Genomic DNA, 19,801 nt, shown 5'->3' on the forward strand with positions numbered 1-19,801 from the left:
GGTGGAATTTGCATTTACTTTGTATTGTAGTTGATTGTATCAGTGTTGTGGAAGCATATTTAGATTCAGTGAAGTGTTTCACCTCTGCAGAGGTCTTATATAAATGTAAATGAGGCTGGGTGCTGTTCATGTACAGTTAATATTTTAACATTATTAACCTGCATACAGTGACTTGAATGTATATAGTGAAACTGCAGCTGGCAGAAAAGACCATTGCGTCATTAGTCAATAGTTTGAGACCTATTAGACTTATTTTTAGGCTATAAAAGGATGTGTAGCATATTCCTGCATAATATTATACTGGTTTACAACTTCAGTTACAATAAAATGTGAGTGTTCACAGTATAAATGTCTACTGTATGTCACAATGGCCTTTTGTTTTAGATATGCTTGACACCAAAGACAGAACATTCGTGTATGATTTATGTTGCAGCATACTCTGATGACAGGATTCTTGTGCACTTGCTCTGTTTTACCACTTGATGTCACCGTTTTTACAGAAACCAGTGACCTGTAACTGTGGGCTGAGCTGATCATTCATACGTTACTGATGCAATAGATACGAGAGACATACTGTACTGTAGGAAAGGAGCAGTATGAAACATTTTACCCGAGGTTGAGAAGAAAACCTGAAATACTCTGAATGAGAAGGGCCACATATCATTGATGTGTGTGTATGTCTTCCACTGTTATTGTTTTACAAATGAACCCTGTCGTTGATACGGAAAATATGTTCTTACAATGGCAGTGTTGAATGTAACCACAGAGCTGCATTTCAGTAACTTTACTTCCTCTTCTTTACTTCATATACTGCAACATTATATATAATATTATATATAAATGTGAGGCTGCCTACCTTCCTGCCAGAGAACAGCATACACAGCTGATGCATGGAGCCTCCATTCTTGGTCAGCTCTTTCTTCAGGGTTTTGGGTGATGGGAGTGTCCAGCCGCCCTTGTGGTGCGCTCCCCCCGCCTCCAGGCAGTTGATGGCGTTGTCGGAGGTGAAGCATGGCGTGCGGGGGTCCTGCAGGAGGCTTCCCTCGCTGTGGGTGCGTCTGCGGAGGGAGTTCTGCACGCTGAGCCCCCCTCCGCCGTGCTTCTCGCAGGTGGCGCCCTCCACCATGCTGCGGCGCTTGCTGTCGCTGCGCTGCAGGTAGGCGTCGTCGCTGTCGTCTTCGTCGTCGTCGTCGTCGTCGGTCTCCTCGTCGTCGTCTTCGTCGTAGTCTTCGTCGTCGGTGTTGGGTGAGGAGAGGGCGTCGGCGCTGAAGGAGCGGTCGAGGCGCAGCTCGGGGATGACGAACGAAGATGAGGAGGACGACGGAGGGGCATTGGTGTCGGGCGGCTCTGAGGCGTTGTCCTCATCTGTGTTTGACACCATCAGGTTTAGGTTGACCTCCTCCTCGTTCATCTCCCCCTCCTCCTCTCCTCCTTCTTTCTCTTCCTCTTCACTCAAAATACTCTTTTTGCTGGCCCCATCTTCCTCCTCCTCTTCCTCCTCTCTTCTGCTCTCCAGATCCCTCATCTCTCTCCAGATCTCCATCTCATTTCCCTCCATACTCTTGCAATCCTCGCCCTCAGTGGAAGGAGGCGGTGTGGGAGGCACCTTGTGTCGCTCCTCGGACCCCATCATGCCACCAAGGGGCATGTAGACCTCATCCAGGGGGGTGAGGGGCTCTGAGGGGTGAGGACTGCCCAGGGTGGGAGGCTCCGAGGGGCTCGAGGGATAGAGGCTGCTCTCCTCACCTTCTGAGCTGCGGGGGGGCAGGTGGAGGCAAACGCCTCCTCGATCTCCTCCCACTCCGCCCAGCTCACATGAAGGGGCATCCACCTTAGGCTCTGACATCTGCAAAAGAGGAACAGAGACAGAAAAAGAAATGTAAGTCACTTTTGTTTGGATCCTTCGTGCACTGTGAAGGTTTAACTCAGCATGATGGAGGTTTATTTTGCTGCCATGAGTAAAAAATCCACTTATCACAACAGCGCCATTCCTACTCGCTGAATGGGGCTTTAAATGCCTCACATCATGATACATCCTGCCGTGACCGAGAGTTACTTTCAGGGTAAAACTATAAACTGAACCATCAATGATTATAACATGTGGTCAGTTAGAGCCTGCAAGCTCAGACAGGAAGGTCCAGACATAAACACGGCATCACAGAGTGCATTGTGAGCATTGTAAAACTAGGGGAATCGCGACATACACTTGTTTTTCCATATGGAGTAGGTTGTCTGCTCAATACTCATTTTAATTCTATTTATTTACCTTTACTTAACCAGGAAGTCTCATTGAGATCAGTAATCTCTTTTGAAAGGGAGACCTGGCCAAGGTAGCAGCCATATAAAATCAGCACATACAAGATATAAGATACACAATAAACAACAAAACAAAATGTCAGCTACTCAGACACAGTGGCCACACCAGAAGAACAACATGACATTACTCCCTCACCGCATTTTTGATGACACTCTTAAAATCATTAATGGATATAAATGTTTCTAAATGTAAATTATTCCAAGACCATGGTGCATGGCAGAAAAAAATATGTTTTGCCGAGGTCTGTCCTGGGGGGGGGTATTGCGGTATTTTGGGAGTTTACCCAACAAAGCTTTGTAGATGAATATGTACCAGTGTTGTTGTCTATGAATAGTTAGCTATGTCTCGCAAACTAAATCATAGAGAATGCATTGATGAGTGAGAGATTTTGCATTAGAAATGAAACATAGAGAAGCTTGATACACTGAATCGAGACTCCGTAGAGCGGATGAGGCTGCATTCATGTACAGTCGTATATCACCATAATCAATTACAGACATAAAGGTGGTTTCTTCTTTCATAAGACTGACCACAAAACAATATCAGTGCCTCTGAGTTCATATTGTGATATACTGCTGTTCCTCTCAGTCGTGCTGTTTTGCTGCTCCACCACACAGGAGCTCGCTGCACTGATTCAGTCAGACTAAGTTGGGCCCTCAGGGACTATGGAACAAAAATACAAGCCAAAACCTCAAAATATCAACGCCTGTCACATGTCTTCTCACCCCCTCTGATGTGTTTGTATCATATTAACACGCAATAAATTAATTTTTGACCCCAATTACCACACACAGGCTACACTCACTTTTCAGGATGACACTAAATATCCCTGCCAAACACTAATGTGAATTCTTGTGTATAGCGCATCCACGCACACATACACACCATCAACTTTTGGAGACCTATCTCTCTTACCTCCGTCTTTAAAATCTCCTGGCTTCATGTATTGCTTTAATCAGCTGTGTATATTCTCACATAGTTACTGTAGTTGATGTCTGCCCTGGCATATTTTCACAAAGAGGCTGAGAAACTTATTAACTTACTATGTGCTCATCAACACACTGTAGCCATTCGGTGTTATTCTGCAGTAAACACGGCTCACAGGAGAACATCCAGGAACATGAAGGAATGCATACAAACTTTACTGAGATGATGCACTGGTTTAAACATTTCAATGAAATCTGAAGTGGGAAGTTGTGACATAAGTGGGTTAATACAGTTTGAAAACGTAAGCTATCAACCCCAGCTACAATATTACCACAGGAAGTTACTCGTGGGCCAATGCCAAAAAAAAAAGGGAGCACCAAAAAAAGAAACCGGTAATAAAATAAAAGGTCAGAAATACCCTGTGCAAGAAACTGTTGTGAGCCACTGCACTACTGACTATGAATGTAACAAAGCATCCCTCTGAGTGTCATTCATTAAGACCACACAGTTACACAATAAAGGCTTTGTTGCCAGAATTTGGAAGAAAACTTTTAATATGTGAGGACGTCCATGCTGAGAGTCGGTCTAAATGAAGAAGACAAGTAGAAGAAGCGGCTGTAATGGTGTTTGCTTAAGAAGACAAAGACCATGTTGAGATGCTGAAGCTGTCATCTCAGCTCGCTTCAGTTGGTTGAGTCAGTGTAGGATTAAAAACATCTCAGAGATAACCAGAGACATTGGGTGAAGTGCAGGGGATTAAACAACAGAATTAGGAAAGATAAAAGGTAGAATATCTAATCTTCTTTCGACTTCAGTTCACAATTCCTCATGAAGTATTTAAGTAGCTAAAAGTACAATATTTTAGAGTACTACAATATTTAATTACGTTGAGTTATTTGAACGCAGCAGATGGCTTACAAAGTGCACATGGACTTTAATATATAGAGTCCATGAGAATGAACTGTGGTATTACAAATGTCTGTTACACAATGAGCTGATGAGTGGACTTGTGAAATCACAAGCCTTCAGCTCAGTCGACAAAATTAATTCTACCTCCTTCAATTCTGCAGAAAGTCTGGTGAAGGGCCTCATTGTGCTGGTCAAGTTAACCCATGATGACGAGCTGCAGTCACAAGACGCTCTGCTCTAATTGGAGATAATGCTGCCTCCTCGCAGACAGCTCTCATGATATTTCACAAGCTGTTTGTGTACTTGCGGCTCAAATTAGTCCCCCCCCCACACACACACACCATACTGTGGTTCTGGTTGTCCTCGCTTCTCAACTTCTGACCTGCATTCATGAACTCAACGAGCTTTTAGGACTTTCATTCAGATTCCGTTCCAAAATAAACAATCCTTAAAATGTCTGAATTTGTAGCTTGTGCACGTGCACACAAAAACACACAAATCTGTCAAATTGTTTTTTAGTGTAGAGGGGATTTAGTAGATAAAGGGGTTATTTCCAAACTGAGTGTTGTGCATCAACTGTATAAACACATGATAGAATACACACAGTGAATACAGTATGTCTTGATGTAGGATGGGAAAGTCTGAAATTGGGGTCACTGTGACTCCTGTAACAATGTGACCTCATATGTTTTCAATGTGAACAACTGGAAGAAGACGGTGTTGTGCCTGAGTATTTTTGTGTATGCATAGTATCACAAATCTGGCATTTAAAACCTACCACAATGCCTACCACTATGTTGACCCATCAGACCAAACAGTGTCTTGCACTAGACACAATTTGGCCGCGCACCAAAGGTCTGATGTGTTTGTTATGTGTGCGCTCTGCTTATTGGATTGATATTAGTTTATTTAATGTTCTTTTGTACAGCATGTTGTATGATTTAGGGGTAGACACATAGCTGCATCAACTCTAAACACACAAGATAAAATGCATACGCTGACTCCATGACTCTAATCAAACTTCTGACAGTTAGTACTGGATTTCAGTGAGGGTGGAACAAAAAAATACTGTGCTTTTTTGTAGAGTCTATTGAATATCCATATTACGGAAAACTGAATGGATAACAGGTGAAAAATCTACTTCAAACACAAATTCAATTTAATGACAAAGATTATATTATTTTCTGACATCAAGACTTTTGTTGCATAGAAGAAACATCTGTCTGCATTGAACAACAACAGTCAGATCAGTGGCCTGCTTTTTTTTTTTTTTTTTTTACTTTCCACTGTTCTTTTCAATAGTTATGATCTAATCCTGATATCTTTAATTGAGCTGCTGGCTTTGACTACAGCCTAGACTAATGACAAACCTAATTAATCTGTCAAGCACAAAATATCTAATCTCTCCGTATGAGTTATAACATAATGAACTTTAATATACTGGCAAAAGATCAAAGATTGCTAGTGCTTGCAGAAAAGCATTACATCAGTTGCTGTCTGGTTTAAACAACTGACCTCCAGCACAACAGGGGAGCCGGTTTGCAGAGTATTAAGCAGTCAGTCTTGTTCAGGAGTGAGGCTAAAATGAGTGTGACATCAACAGGGGGACTGGTGAGGCCTCAGCAGAGATGCAGGTGTTGTACCAGACAATTGTGATGGCCAAGCCTCGGGTAAATAACAGAAAAAGGGGATGGATGGATGGATGGATGGATGGAGGGGATGGATGGATGGATGGATGGATGGATGGATGGATGGATGGATGGATGAGGAATTTAAACATTTAAATATGACACTAGCATCTAGCTTCTTTCCAACTGGTCAAATGTAATCACTGACAACATATTATTCTGGTCGATCTTTCTCTGAGGATCAAAACTCATGCCTTGTTAAAGCATGTTTGTTTGGGTAATGTCCGTTTTATTTACTATTTCTCCAGCGGGCCACTGTGAAGCTCATTGAGACAGGAACAATGACTCAGGGCTATAAATACAAACCGGACTGTTCTTGATGTCCATGGATATATACAACTACCCCAAGGTGATGCAGACCTCGTATTTTTTCCTTCTAACTCCCTCTTAACCTCCCTGTGATCCTATCTAAATGGTTCACAGTAGTGTTACAACCAAGACATCAAGGCTTCTTGCTGATTCACGGGGTATTTTTAGAATGAAATGCACTTTCATAAAAGCACCCGTGGACGAAAAGTGGAGTAAAGCCTTTACCTTTCTGCCTTTCTGTCCATCCTCATCCTGCATCTTTGTGTCTGACTTTAAGGCGTTTTATGAGGCTTGTCATAGTATGTACAGTCTGAAACCTCATGGGATAAACATTAATTCTTCCATCAATCACACCTTTAGACCTGACATTTACACAGGCTGTTTCTCTTTCCCTTTCTCCACCTTGCTGACCCCCATCTCTCTTTCCTTGTCTTACATACATAAACCTCTGACTGTTGAAGATATGGCTCGAGACACAATGGAGCCACCTGTCCTGTCAGATACATTTGTTCCTTCTTACACACTCTACTGTGGACACACACACACAGGCAATCAGACAAAAATAAAGCAGCTTACATTAACGCTGTGTATCTTTTAAGGCTGTCTTTATACCTTAGCTGGTAATATGAAAGGAACAAACATATTTGTATTCTAGGCTTTGTCCAATTCTGATATATTTTCCTTTTTCCCTGCATTTACTGTTCAATGAGCCCTGAATGAAAGGTGAGGAAAATACACAAGCTAATGGGAAATGAGACCTGTGCACTTTTTCTCTGCACTTGCCTTTATGTGCGTATAAATGTGTACGCAGAATACACATGTACTCAAAAGTCATCAATGATTCAACAGAATACAATCTCTGGCATTGCCTCAATTAAGCAACAAAACCAGCAGTAAAAGGCAGGGAGAGTGGGATGTTGGGTAAGAGAGTGAATAGATGATGGAGACAAAGTGAAGAAGGCAAAGGAGAGGAGAGGAGAGGAGTCAGTGATAGGTGGTGACACAAAGAAAGAAAGAAAGTAGGAGGAGAGAGGGGACGGATGGAGACTAAATCCTAGAAGATGTGCATTTTGTTTTTTTCACATTAATGGACCATTACTGGTCTAACAATGACCCAGACAGCTTAATGATGATCATTTCTAAACAGGACGAATATGAATTTAGAAACATAATACTGGTAGTGGAAGTAGTGGTCATAGATATAACCGCAAAAGTCTGGATCTCCTTGGTGGCAGGTCTAACTCCACAGCCCCTCCTCGGGCTATCATTCAGTAGCTTCATCATGTTGGACAGGGCTATTTGTGCTCAAGGCCAGGAGGCAGCTACACGGCCAGATATTTTTCTACCACAAGTTAGTCTCACTCTTGGTCATTTTACACATTTTATATTTTTCCTTATGTGTGTGGTGCAGAAATAACAGGATCTTTGTTGTATGTACTTCTCCCATGTCCAAAAGAAAGAGAAAGCACTGCTACTCCTGAGTTTCTAAGTCACATTAGCAGCATGACCTTCAGGGTCAGTTCACCACTTTGGTCCAGACAGGAATACTTTTTTTTAATAGGTCGCTATGAAATTTGGTGCAGATGTTTATTGTCCCCAGAGGTTGAAACCTGCTGACTCTGGTGATACCCCTGACCTTCCCACAAGAACGACCAGCTGTTCAGCTTCCACGGATGGTGGATGGACTACCATACGATTTAATGCAGACATTCATCCTTAAAAATTACGACATTCCCCATCAACCTTTACTGTACCCTGGTGTTTTATGTGACTCTGCATTGATGAAAATACTGAATATCTTTAAACTGTGATAATCAGCAAATGACAACCATTTTTTGACATTTTACTCACATATTACCCCCCCTTCTCTACATGTGTTATGAAAAGTGACGAACTTGCCACAGTGGATCACACTGTTTCCACACCAGATCTTTTCTCTGTGTAGCGTATGCACGTTCTCCCTATGTCAGTATGGGTTTTCATCCTCCCACAGACCAATACATGCAGGTTAACATACAATTTCTTACTCTAAATCACTCATAGATAAGCAGCATGAATAGCTGTTTGTCTCTTTGTGTCAGAGCTGCTGACCTATCCAAGATGTACCCCACCACTCACCCATTGTCATGTCCGTTTGGGTTCAGCCCAACGCAACCCTAAAAAAATAAGTGGTATAGCTAATGGATAGACTTGTTGACCAATCTGCTTATACCACCCTAACACCAACAAGGCCTGTTGTTATGTGTAAAATTTAGATTCATTTGGGCCCTAAAAAGGAAATTTTGTGAAAAAAAAGCCTAATGGCTCTGAAACTTCAAGAAAAAAAAACATTTACATACTTGGCAGCCTTGTAGGCCTGAAATAGGGGGATGCTTAAAGCCAATTGGGGCATGTAGGGTAACTATCCTTGACCTTGTTTCCTGTATGCTGTGAATTGCTAATGTGGAAAATGTGCACTCAGAAATTAATAATGTCACATGCTGAATTATTTCACTGTGTTATCACAATTTAAATTTGACTGTAAAATTCAACTCTGATACATATACCAGCAGCCACCACTGATATAACAACACAGAGGGATAGTAATCATGCTGCTCGTGCTATGGGCATAGTGCAATGCAATTCAATCTTGCACTTTATGCACTCGTCACTTTAGCACATGGCACTTTAATTAGCACTGCGGCACTTTATAACTCTTCTGTAATCTTTTGGTCCCCTTACTTTTGGCCAGTTGGCTATTGGTCTATGTATGTTGTTTATCTTAGTATAGTATATGTTTCGTGTATGTTGTCAACTTGGGTATCATGGTGCATTGTTTTATTGTCTTTTGTACTTTTTACCATCATTGTTTTTATGTTTAACACCAACCTGTCAATTGGCTATAATCCCACACATTTACATGAAAATGTTCATTAATATGTACTGTTCCCATTTTTTTTATGAATCTGAAGATCTGAACTTATGCTTGGTGTTACTGTATCAACTGAGTGGAGAAGAAACACTGAAGAAACCACGTGACAGCAGTGAATACCTCCAAAGTCTTACTGACAAAAATAATACTACTCCAGAGGGGCTACGTCTCAGGTTCAAAGGTTCACATCTCATAATAAAGATAGGAGTACATGAAAACACGCACGCACACACACACACACATACACAGTCACTTAAAGACAATCCTGTGAACTCTGTCCCACAGTCACTATGGCAACGGGAGACCTGTCCTAGGGGAACAGCTGTGCAATGCCTTTGCCAAAAACTAAAGATGCACCTATGAACTCTGTCATCATAGTTCCCCTGAACCCGTTCTCACTTTCACTGTGCCATCATCTTTATCTTTTTCCATGCCCTCCTTCCTTCTCTTTTCTCTATTTAATTTCCTAAGTCCTGGTTGTTTTTAAGTAAGACATCACATTAAAGAGTATTAAAGTCTTCCCCTGCTTCAGTCTACTTAGTCAAATATTAATGGTTTAATGTATCCACCATTACACTTGCCAAATCCACTTCCAACCTCAATAAATCCTGCTCAAGTCGATTAGCGATGCTGTTAGAACCAGCACCAGAGAAAAGGGAAAGTTTTTTTTGCTTCTCTTCCCCTGCACTCTCATCCACCCACTGACTCAGTGGTGGACCCATATGACAGCGAGTCAGATGGTAGGATGCCCAACTGATGTAGCCAAGCTGTCTGTTTTCAGCCTGTTATTTAGTCTCTTTTGCTCACTTACTTATCTCATTGATTTCCTAAAAGGGCCTGTGAGGTCAGATACATCTAGAAAAGCTTTGTGTTAACATGGAGCAAGGGTTCATTTTATGGCTCCTATGTACAGTAGAATCTTATTTCTATGAAACAGATGCAGCGGAGTACAATTATTTAAAAATATTTACCTCTAAAATGTGCTGGAGTGTTAGTATTAAGCAACAAAAAAGGAAAATAAGTACCTCAAAACACATACAACACTTCAGTGAATGTATTTTTTATGCTCTCTCATTATATCCTTCAGATTAATCTCAATCTCAATAGGTGAAATTTAAGAATTATTACAAAGAAAGAATGCAAACAATTAATATTTTTTTTTTTTAAATAATACAAAAAAATTAATTCAGTCTTTAAAAAAGAGAGAGGAAGAAGGGTAAAGACATAATAAGTACAGTTTGTGGAAAGTTTTCTTTCTGTGTCGTCAAAGACTGAACGGCACAATACAAGGTATTCAAACTCAGTGAGTAACCAGTTTTACTTGGAGGCTTGTTCCTGTGTAAAATCTGGAGACTATAAATATCCTTGGGGAAGTGATGCTGTGTGTTATCTCCCTCAATAGTGCTTGCAAACTTGTTTTCTAGAATAGTCCTGAACCACATTATTGCGCACTAACTTTGTTTATACACACATAGCATTGGTTGTTTGTTTGCCTTAAGTGAAATAATTTGCTCCAACTCACGTCACAGTCTGTTGCATAAACGCACACACATGGTTTATTTCCTACGCTCAGGCAACCACAGGTTATATATTAGGAAGGACTCACATGTCCAGTCTAATTTGGAGGATGTGTGTATGTTGATCAGCGCGTCATGCAGCATCCGATACGATAAATCAGCCTGATGTTTGTTGGACTGACAGTGTCTATGTGTGCATGTCTGAGCCAACTAAACATATATTAGGTGTGTTTTGACATGTGCTGCCTGGAACAATTGGTGGGTCCGACCGTTGAAGAGCCATTATTGCTTTGTATAATTTCCAATAACTTGTTAAAGGGCCAGACCATATAGATGATCAATCTCTGAATGGCCTCATTACATGCAGCGCAATGCTCCGACCTCTGTTGCCCTCGATTTAACAGAGAGGAGCGATGAGACGGTGATGGTCGTTTATCTGTCAGATCCCTCCGTTGTGATCAGGCCGGGAGGGACAGAGGGGACAGAAAATGGAAAAGGGAGCAGTGGTACAAGTGAAAAGGTGTCTGCAGAAAGGAAATCAAGAAGACAAAATGCCAGGTGGACACTGCGAGCATAAAAAAGCATGTCTTTTAGATTAATCATGGGGAGAAAAAAACTTCATGCAAGACTACCGGCTCAGGAGAGAAATGTTTGATGCTCTGGTCTAGTAGATGTGATGTGATAGATGTGCACTATATTGGTCTACATTTTAGTTTGTTATTGATGCTCCTGGTGATGGAAAAGCAGGTAAAATTTGAAGGATAATGGCAACATTATCAACATATAATTAAGTTAATTGACTCCGATGTACACAACAATACTGCTACTCATCACAGGGACCAGTGTTGCATGGATATTCTGCATGTCAGCAACACTAATTAAAGAAGCAGTACGGCGGTTCAGTATCTCATAGGAATACTTAGTGTGTTCAACCATAAAGATGTCAGCTGCAATTTATTACCATGAGTCTGCTCTCATTAATATTTCATCTTAAACTGGGGTAGCCGTCCTGGATGTGTCCATTGTTTGTGTTTTATGTGTTAGTCAGCAAATCGCAGTCAAACTCATTCTAGGAGTAACGTTGCAAACTGTGACTCCTGTGAAAGCCTCGGAAGAATCAAGATGGATCTGTCACAGAAACCAGGCCGTCAGGGGGTGGGCGGGTAATGTGGGGTGGGGCACAAGGAGAAAGGGAGGGGGGGTGACGCGGGGTAAGAATGTCACATCCAAAGATGCAAAGGCATTATTGATAGAAGCTGAGGGTTCAGAGAGAAAATGTCATTGACGTAACTCCCCCGTGACGCCAGGCAGCTGAAGACAATGTGACCACTGAGAAGGAGCGGACAGAGATGTTTGTGTGTTCGTGTTTGTGTGTGTGCGTGCGTGTGTGTGGTAATAGAGGGGTTATGTATGTGTGTGTGCGTACGTGTATGTGTGTCATGACAAACAAGGGATTGGGACGTGTGTGATATTGTTTTTCTTTGGTTATGAAATAATAACAAAGATCTCATTTGTCCAAGCTCGGTCTAACTGTAACTGTGTAAGACCAGCTCACAAATCACATTCAGTCACAGTGTGTGTGTGTGTGTGTGTGTGTGTGTGTGTGTGTGTGCAGAGGGTTGGGCCATTGACACTGTCTACTATTGACCAAGGACAAGTGAAAGATTGAGGAGAGGAGAGGAGAGGAGAGGAGAGGAGAGATTTTCTTTTTACCTATTCTTCTTTTCTTACTTAAAGAAAACTTCTAAAACTACCAATCTTTACACCATTAACATAAAAAAATCGATTTAAACACCAGCTCCCTTTACCTGAGATGGTGTATTGCCTCTCTCTGCTTCTCCTAAGAAGAGAATAACCCCACAATTCCCTTAATGAGGAAAAGAGAAAAGCAATTTTCCCCTGTGAGCTTCCTGTTGTTTTTTTCCTCTCTGGTCCCTCTGGTTTGCTCTCTCCTCTTGTCTCTATCACTTTCAGCTTGGCACTAACATGATTTAGAGTACGTCTTCTTAATGGCTATCTCCCTATCGTTCTTCTCTCTCTCTCTCTGTGTCTGTTACTCACTCACCCTACGACTGCCCGGCCATGTGGAGGGCTAAGTCATGTCACTGGCACACAGCCAGAGCAGAAAGGACTGTGTTACGGTAAAAGCCCTAAAGAGGAGGTGTAAACAATCCGCTGTTCAGAAAACAACAACCCCTGTTTATTAAGAGGGCAATAATATCAGGCCATTACAGCCAAGAGAGGGAAAGAGAGATGGATGGATGGATGAGTTAATAAACAAAGACAAAAAGCAGGAAAGAAAATGGTAAACAAAACAAAATCAAACAAACAGGAATAAGTGAAGTTAAATGAATCACCGTGGAGCATGACACCGACACCCGACTCCTCATATGAGCCTGTCATAAAGATGCCCCGTGATAAATGAGCATTTATTGCTTTTTTCCTATCATTCCTCTAATCTTGATTCAATCCTCCCTCCATATGACCACACCACTCCCTGCCTCCCAGCAGCACAGCAATATCAACATCTCAAACTAATTGCACAAGTACTCTTCCAAAAGAAATAAATCTCTCCCAAAGCCAAAGAAAAACACCATAAAATCATTTGCGTGAAAGCTCTCTGCTGATTCCTCACACATCAAGACGAAGTTACGGTATAAAAACCCCCCTACCTGGCACGAGAAGCAGTTCCAGGTTACAGTCCACTAAAGGCAGATAAAGGCACTCCACACATCCCCATTAAAGTGGCCTACTTCCTCTGACAAACTGGGGTGTGAGTGTTTGTGCCTGGCTTGCTGAAGCTGGTGTTTGAGACTCAGTCAGTGTGGACTATAGGCCAACTGAACTGTGCACAGACAGAGACGCAGAAAAGAGAGAAAGAGAGGGGAAGAGAGCTAATGCCCAAGAGGCTAAGAAGGTAGACTCCCAAGCTGCACAAACAAGAGAGAGAGAAAGAGGGAGAGAGACGGAGGGAAAGGGAGAGAGAGAGAGAGAGAGAGAGAGAGGGAGGGAGGAGATACAGATAATGAGAAGAGACAAATGAGCAGTGCGAGCTCAGAGACAAGCATATGCATCCAGCGTGTGGTGTGTATGTCCACCAAACACACTAACTGCTCCATAATGTCCTCCATGATTGCAGATGTGTGTCTGTAAATATCGTCTGACATATGTTTGCGTTTGTTCCACCCCCATCCTCCGCCCTTTTATTTCTTTGTGAAGACATTAAGGCACTACTACAGTACAGCCAGGTCCCACAGGACACACAAAGCACACAATGGACACATATCCATTGTAAACACACATCAACATGTGCAGTTAAAACGCACCCCACACACACACAATGCAGCTGTATAGGTTAACAGTATATATGAGACCGGAACTGTGCCGTATTGTAAAAACTGTCAATGCCAATCTTTTCTTTAAATATCATACGGTGTGGCTTTGAAGCGAACATTATTATCACATCAATATTTGTAATAATGTGAAATATAAATGCTCACATTAGACCAAACCTTTACGATCGGTAGGTCTGTGCCAAGAAGATGCCTTTCTCCACATGCGCTATACACAAGAGGATGTAACAATCTAACTTAATGCATACATTGATAAACCTTAATAAATATCATAGCGCTCAGCTGTGATTGACTGGCAGCGACAGTTTCATTATTTTTTTTATTGTTATTGTCTAGGTCACTGTAGATATGTATTGTATGGCTATATATAGATATGTTTGCACTCTATAATTGCTCTGAGTCATAGCCTGCCACAATATCCTTGACTTGGATGACATCAATGTACCATTTCTATTCAAACAATGCCGGGTCCAGGGAGGACTTCATGAACCCTACCAGGCTGCTGGTACTTTCTGCCTTCAGTTTCATGGGATTTGAATGTTATTCTTGACAAGCAATAACAATTGCAGAGGTTATTAAGTTGTGAACAACCAATCAGGAAACGTCCTATAAGACATTAAGACAGGCAGAATTAGCGCTGGAGCTGCTAATTTCTTAGCTCTGTCACTTGAGTTAAGCAGACATAATAAACAAACATAGAGCTGTGTATGTTTCTCTTTTTTTCCTAATACAAGTCAATGCAACACCTTGATTTTGGTGGTTGGAGATTTCTTTTTTTATCAGGTACCTGACAAAAGCAATGCTCTAAAAGAAAATACCAAATACCACAAATTCAATTCAGTGTCAGTGTTGAACACCTCCAGGTTTTAGACAGTTAATTCTAGACACAGAGTTCCTAGTTGATAATGTAACAATATCAAAACAACCGTGATTTTAAACAATGAAAGGGATAGATACATGTGACATACAGTAAGCGTCAAGAAAACAGGAAATCTAAGAAAAGGTTAACAAGAACTATAAATCAGTGTCTTTCTAGATAAACAAAAGTACCTGCTGTACCTGAGTGTCTAATTAAACCACTTCGTACTCTGAGTCTTCCTCTCTCACTCATTCACACACACTTTCTACCTTCCCCCTTGTTCTCTCACTGTTATCTCAAGAGGTTTTTGTGTCTCAGCGTGACAAGCAACATTTGACATTGAAAGGAAGAAGACAAACACACCTGCTGTCTCTCTGCACAGTTGCTCAGGTCAACAACTCTCCATCAGTGACAATATCTTTCAAGACGCAAACGTCTGACATGGTTTTGTACACAGCAGATAACAGATTATGCGCGAGTAAAAGCAAACATGAACTCAAAATGGTTGCTTCAGTTGCAAAAGTGCTGGAGAGACGACTAATTGTTGGACAACCAGGAAGTTAAGAGTCATTCGGGTTCCCTTGAGGAAAGCCAATGGGATTTTTAAATTGGCTTTTAGATTATCAAAGCAGACAACAGGCCTAAATACTGCACTATGGTCTCTGACAGATTTTATGTAATAAAATAAAACATGGAAACGTCTTGAGTCGTGTGTACCAGCTCTTTTCAAACATTTGACCAAAAAAACTGTTAAAAAACCTGTTCAGTTTGAGTTGAGGGATTAACCAGAAATGCAAAATCGCTAACTCATCGCCAGGTTTTAGGACTCACTGCTGCAGCACTCTATACTGCCTGAACATTAACTGTGTAACAGCTTCTAAAAGGCATTAGTCCTAATGCACAAATAAAAGACAAGGTGCTAAAAGACATTGAAGTGCTTCAGTTCCCTGCCACTGAAACCACATGAGTCCCAACTAACTGAGGAGTGAATCACACCAGAGCTGAGATTTTCCCAGTGCTGCTGTCCGAGTGTCTGCTTGTAGTCTCAAAGTAGTATCAATTCAGAAAAACAAACAAAATAAACATTTAAAAAAAAGTCCTGCAAAAACATTTTAAATTTTGAATATGTAAATCAGAAAGCTGAACAAAAAACTGAAACCAAAACCTCTACCATCAATCTCAAACAATGCAGTTAAAGCACAATGTGATTTTGTTTCAAATCTCTTATGTAAATGTGAGTAACACGGAAATAGTTGTGACTTCACCTGGAGCAACATTTACAGCGTAGCTGTGACTGCAGCAAGCAAATAGTGCAACTTACACAAACAGAGCCTGAACAAAAGCAAATCCCCACAACACTTACACATTTAGATATGAATATAGAAAGCAAACAAACAAGCGCAATGATAGTAATCTCCACTATAAACTCTGCAGGAAGAGCTCTCAGTTTGACCTTCATTACAACAATAGAGACAGATTACATACATTACCTTAGACACAGGCATCTGGACGCGTAGTGTGCTCGCTCGCTTGCTTGTACGAGTGCAGAAAGTGTGTTATTTTTGGTGTGTGTCCCGGAGTAAGGCAAAGAATGGCACAGTTCATCCACACATACACACACTGACAGAGCACATGTGCAGCGCCAATAGGTACAAGCTGCTAATCCAATAGGGATTTTTTTTCCCCCTCTCCGTTTCTCTGGATGTGTCAGTGCTTCTTTTCTCCTCCTTGTTCTGTTTCTTGTCTGTGTTGTTGCTGCAGTCCCAGCTTTCTCCCCCCCAGCTCCGTAATATCGTGCGTGCCAACGTGTGTGCGAAAAAAGAGTGTGAGGGGAGAGATAGCGAGAGGGGGCTAAAACGGGATTTGATGAAGGAGAGGGAAACGAAAAAAAAAAAAAGACAGATGGAATCAGGGTGAGACAAAGGTGTGAGAGTGAAGGGAGGAACTGGATAAATATGAGGTATTAAATAAGTAGAGGGAGGGATGGATATGAAAAGATCAAATGCAACCAACTCTCAGGAGACCAAAGCAGTCAGTGTCCTTCATTTTCCCCCTCTCCCTCTCTCTCTCTCCCTCTCTCTTTCTCCCCCTCTCTTCCTCCACATGCTATTTTTAGAAGTTGCTCTGTCGCAAATCAAAGCAGTGAATCAAAACCTATCAAAGAGCAGGATGTTAAGGGCCATGTCTTTCACACCTAATAAGACACACACACACGTGCAGACGCAGACACACACACACACACACACACACACACACACACACATACGCACATGCACACAAACAACCCTGTCTGTTACAATGACCATGTGTCTGCATCAGACCTGAAGGGAGCCATGTAAGCTATTCATCAGGCCTTATCTAATCATATCATGTGCTAATATATAATGGGCTTTTCAAATAGCTATTTTAAACAATGTCAACTACACTGCACAGACCGCTGCCTCTGCCTCTCTAACTAACTCTGGCTGAAGCTATTCTTCAGGAGACATGATCTATAAAGTAATGATTGACATTTCAAAAGTAGAATATCAACTTCAGGTGAACCAGATTTCACTGTTTTCCAGTTTTCTTTCCTTGCAGCGCTCTTTTTCTTCACCTTCCTGTTAATTGGTAGCTTAATGTTTTCCAGTCCTCAGTCTCGCTACTGTCATCAAACACTTGTAGTAATCACAAATGTCCTCGTGTCAAAGGAGCTCTGTTATTTGCAAATTAAACTATTATCCCAGCTCCAGTGCATGCTCAGTGGAGCAAGCGTCTTTTTTCCGTGTAAAGAATGTGTATAATTAAAACTGGATGTGAATGGATTTCATGCTCTGCTGTACCTTCTTAGGACTGAGTCCACGAGGCTCTTATCTACACCAGGTCCTGTGCGGATGCATAATTGCCATTATATAACACAGTTATGAATAGTTAAAGATGAACTAAAATAAAGCCAAACACCACTCCATCAAAGGGAAATCATTAATGTTTAAAGAGAGACAGGGGAATTAATCCTGTGCTACAGACCACAATGAATAACATCACTGAGCTCTATGCGTGTGTGTGTGTGTGTGTGTGTGTGTGTGTGTGTGTGTGTGTGTGTGTGTGTGTGTGTGTGTGTGTGTGTAACGGATGGAGAGACAGGGAGAGGGTGGGACAGGAAAGAAAGGGGACAGATGACCAGAGTGAAGAGGAGGTCTCTGGTGGAGAGAAAGGGAACAGTGATGATGTGGTTTTCTCTTGTTGGGATGCTCAAACTACAGCACAGCCTCCACATCACAGGAGGAATATCACATCTGTATCCACACAGGTCACTGTATCACTCAGCGGAGATCCAGCTGTTCAGGACTCCCCACTTAATGACAACATTCAAGAAAAGAGAAAGAAGAAGCTGAAGCAAAATGGCACCACCCACTTAGTGACTGACAGCTCAGCTGGGTGTAAACGCTGGTCTGCATTTAAGCCCCTGGGCAGATGATCTCTGATCAGCACTCTACTCTGCTGTCACTTAGAAACATAAAACACCATTCGTCATAACTCGGCTGTGTATGACTGTACATCAAGTATTTCAGCACGGTTCCTCATATCTGCTCCGCTTCAACCACTTCTAAATCTGAATGTCACACTTGGAGCGATAACACACCAAAAATAGCATGCAGTGTGCTGCTTGTGTGTGTGTGTGTGTGTGTGTGTGTGGTGTGTGTGTGTAGCATGTGTGTGAGGTGAAAAGACAAGACACATGGAATTCATCCATGTCTAATTAGAGACAATGAAGGGGAAAGCGTGTGTGTTGCAGAGAAATAATGAGAGCGAGAGAAATGTCAATCACGTGAACATGTGCTAGTACAGATGTTGCCCGCATTACACTTGAGTTCAGATTTACTACCATAAAACAGTACTCTTCTTTTTAACTGACGGCAGTAGTGGTGCTCTCACTAACTTCCCAGTATCTGGTTTTTACGATTTAAATATTTGTATTCCTAGCAGACTCTCTCCCACTACTGGACTCTTTCTTTCTGCTACTTGTTAGTTTCCCTCTCACATCCGCATTGTGTCACTCAGCATCTCTTGTTGCAACCCAGTGAAGCAGTCTCCTATCAACTCTAGGCGTGAATACCTGCTGCCATGCCTGTCACTGCCTCAACACACTGCCCGTCATCAGACTATCACTTCTTATGTGTTCCCTCTACTGTCATCTGAGAATCTCCTCTCTCTGCCAAAGGGACAAAGCCTGGGCCCATGTGATACTAACACTCCCCTAGTCCCCATCACCATCACCAGACATCTCGTCATGCTTTGTCTTCTCACTGTGAACTTGTAGCTTGTGCTATGTTACAAATTACATGCACAACATCAGACAGAACTATATATATATATATATATAAAAACAAGTCAGACAATGGCAACGTGAAAATGATGTGATAATGTGAGAGGGGTCCCAAATCTGGTGATAATTATCACCTGTATCTGCAGCTCTCCTCAGCTTTGTGGGGCTTTTTATAGAGTGTTGGCTCAGTGTTTCGGTATCCGCCCCACAGCTTTAATGTTTCAGTTTACTCTCACAGCTTTAATAGTGTCATTTCACAGGCAAAAAAAAGAACAAAAAACACATTGTACACTACCTGCTAAGTACCCAAACACTAGACAGACATGGTAAGTGACAAGCAGGGGAACATACCAGCAAGATGTTGGTACCAAGGATTGGTGGAAAAGAAGATGACTGCTAACAACTTTATAAATGTTAGGTTTTGTGAGTGTTTTATGAGGAAGGAAATGCATTTAACAGATTTCTTAGATCTAAAGTATAAACATAATGCGTTTTTGCAAGTAAATTATAATTGGCAACCTTGACTTGAAGAAGAGTGAGCGATTGTTCCCCCCAAGCTGTCTCTTTATGCACTGTAAGTATACTTACAGGTATACACGCCCCTTTTTTCTGCATAGAAGAGATGTCTTTTTTCTTTTTTTCTTTTTTCACAACATGATTTAATGGGAGTTAACTTGGCTTAACATAACATAGAAAGAAAAAACC

The 19,801-nt window shown here is 41.6% G+C and overlaps 1 protein-coding gene across 4 annotated transcripts in view; it reads right to left on the reverse strand.

Annotated features, from left to right (window-relative positions):
- The window catches only part of rgs3a (regulator of G protein signaling 3a), a 148,487-nt gene that overhangs the window by 35,711 nt on the left and 92,975 nt on the right, over positions 1-19,801 (reverse strand). For all 4 annotated transcript variants that reach the window (XM_085793322.1, XM_085793324.1, XM_085793323.1 and 1 more), the window contains one exon: positions 857-1,846. In XM_085793322.1, coding sequence (XP_085649448.1) covers positions 857-1,846 — 990 coding nt within the window. The remainder of the gene's footprint in view (positions 1-856; positions 1,847-19,801) is intronic.

This window comes from Trachurus japonicus, chromosome 12 (genome assembly GCF_045865225.1).
Source record: "Trachurus japonicus isolate A0001 chromosome 12, Traja_1.0".
NCBI lineage: Eukaryota > Metazoa > Chordata > Actinopteri > Carangiformes > Carangidae > Trachurus > Trachurus japonicus.